Source organism: Salmo salar, chromosome ssa26 (genome assembly GCF_905237065.1).
Source record: "Salmo salar chromosome ssa26, Ssal_v3.1, whole genome shotgun sequence".
NCBI lineage: Eukaryota > Metazoa > Chordata > Actinopteri > Salmoniformes > Salmonidae > Salmo > Salmo salar.
In genome coordinates, this window is record NC_059467.1 from 52,208,680 (window position 1) to 52,211,179 (window position 2,500).

At 49.2% G+C, this 2,500-nt stretch overlaps 1 protein-coding gene across 1 annotated transcript in view; it reads right to left on the reverse strand.

Moving 5' to 3' along the window:
- The window catches only part of slc9a5 (solute carrier family 9 member A5), a 105,143-nt gene that overhangs the window by 60,264 nt on the left and 42,379 nt on the right, over positions 1-2,500 (reverse strand). The window contains exons 2-3 of the mRNA XM_045708756.1: positions 400-561; positions 146-286 (exon numbers count right to left, since the gene is read on the reverse strand). Of these exons, the coding sequence (XP_045564712.1) occupies positions 146-286; positions 400-561 (303 nt within the window). The remainder of the gene's footprint in view (positions 1-145; positions 287-399; positions 562-2,500) is intronic.

Below are 2,500 nucleotides of genomic sequence, written 5' to 3' on the forward strand. Positions count from 1 at the left end.
TGACCCCCCCCAGGCGGCTCGACTCACCTCTGACCCCCCCAGGAGGTTTGACTCACCTCTGACCCCCCCAGGCGGCTCGACTCACCTCTGACCCCCCCCAGGCGGCTCGACTCTCCTCTGACCCCCCCCAGGCGGCTTGACTCACCTATGATCCCCATAAGTTTAACCCCGTAGAGGCAGAAGCCGGTACAGAATGCATTCCAGAGAGTTCCCACCACAGCATACAGTAGGATGGCTCCCAGGTTGTCAAAGAAGAGCCTCGCGGGCATGAAATACCCCGCGTCACCTAAATCAAATCAAATCAAATATCTGTCATACGCACAGGATACAGAACACACGGGACAATGACCTCGCTAACTTGTGAGGAAATCGAGGGAAATGCAGTTGAGATCCACCTACCGACGATGGTGGGCAGGAGGAAGAGGAAGAAGAGGCCAGGCTCTAGCTGGTACAGCTGTTTCTTACTGGTCAGCAGTACTACGCCACCCAGTACCAGACCCAGTAAGATCAACATACAGCTCTCTGGAACCACCGTGGTGAACCGCTGGGAGAAGTGGAACACTGGAGAGGAGAGGAAAAGGAGAGAGGAGAAAGGAGAGGAAAAGGAGAGAGGAGAGGAGAGGAGAGAGGAGAGGAGAGGAAAAGGAGAGAGGAGAGGAGAGGAAAGGAGAGAGGAGAGGAGAGGAAAGGAGAGAGGAGAGGAGAGAGGAGAGGAGAGGAAAGGAGAGAGGAGAGGAGAGGAAAGGAGAGAGGAGAGGAGAGGAAAGGAGAGAGGAGAGGAGAGAGGAGAGGAGAGGAAAGGAGAGAGGAGAGGAGAGGAAAGGAGAGAGGACAGGAGAGGAAAGGAGAGAGGAGAGGAGAGAGGAGAGGAGAGGAAAGGAGAGAGGAGAGGAGAGGAAAGGAGAGAGGAGAGGAGAGGAGAGGAAAGGAGAGAGGAGAGGAGAGGAAAGGAAAGGAGAGAGGAGAGGAGAGGAAAAGGAGAGAGGAGAGGAGAGGAAAAGGAGAGAGGACAGGAGAGGAAAGGAGAGAGGAGAGGAGAGGAAAGGAGAGAGGAGAGGAGAGGAAAGGAGAGAGGAGAGGAGAGGAAAGGAGAGAGGACAGGAGAGGAAAGGAGAGAGGAGAGGAGAGGAAAGGAGAGAGGAGAGGAGAGGAGAGGAAAGGAGAGAGGAGAGGAGAGGAAAGGAAAGGAGAGGAAATGAGAGAGGAGAGGAAAGGAAAGGAGAGAGGAGAGGAGAGGAAATGAGAGAGGAGAGGAGAGGAAAGGAGAGAGGAGAGGAGAGGAAAGGACAGGAGAGGAGAGAGGTAAGGAGAGGAGAGGTAAGGAGAGGAGGAGAGCGGACAGGAGAGGAAAGGAGAGAGGAGAGGACAGGAGGGAAAGGAGAGAGGAGAGGACAGGAGAGGAGAGGAGGGGACAGGAGAGGAAAGATAAGGAGAGGAGAGAGGAGAGGAGAGAGGACAGGAGAGGAGAGAAACACAGACACATTTAAACATAGCTATCATATAGGTAACACACATCAGATAGTACCAGGCCCAGTACCAGGCCCAGTACCAGGCCCAGTAGAACCACATCAGATAGTACCAGGCCCAGTAGAACCACATCAGATAGTACCAGGCCCAGTAGAACCACATCAGATAGTACCAGGCCCAGTAGAATCACATCAGATAGTACCAGGCCCAGTATAATCACATCAGATAGTACCAGGCCCAGTAGAACCACATCAGATAGTACCAGGCCCAGTAGAACCACATCAGATAGTACCAGGCCCAGTAGAATCACATCAGATAGTACCAGGCCCAGTACCAGGCCCAGTAGGACCACTTCAGATAACAACAGGCTCTCAAGGATGATCAATGGAAACAGGATGCACCATACTTACGTAAATAAGGTATTTCAGATTTTTTATTTTTAATGCATTTGCAAACATTTCTAAAAACCTGTTTTCGCTTTGTCATTATGGGGTATTGTGATGTCATTATGGGGTATTGTGATGTCATTATGGGGTATTGTGATGTCATTATGGGGTATTGTGTGTAGATTGCTGATAAAATAAAAAATATTGTATCAATTTTAGAATAAGGCTGTAACATAACAAAATGTAGAAAAAGTCAAGGGGTCTGAATACTTTCCGAAGATATTATATGTTTTTCCGCCATCAGCACTGTCAACACTATCACATCAGCTACAGTATATCAGTATGTTCTCATCACTACTGTCAACACTATCACATCAGATACAGTATATCAGTATATCAGTATATCAGTATTGTTCCATCACTACTGTCAACACTATCACATCAGCTACAGTATATCAGTATATCAGTATATCAGTATATCAGTATTGTTCCATCACTGTCGCCAAGACCCCAGACAGCCATCTGCTGCATGACGAAACAATTCCAGGATGAAGACAGAAGAGCAGGAAGCCGAACAGAGAGATTGATGAAGTGGGTTCCCTTGGAGATGGAATTAAAAGTGTCGTGTGGAGAGATGGTCCGTTGAG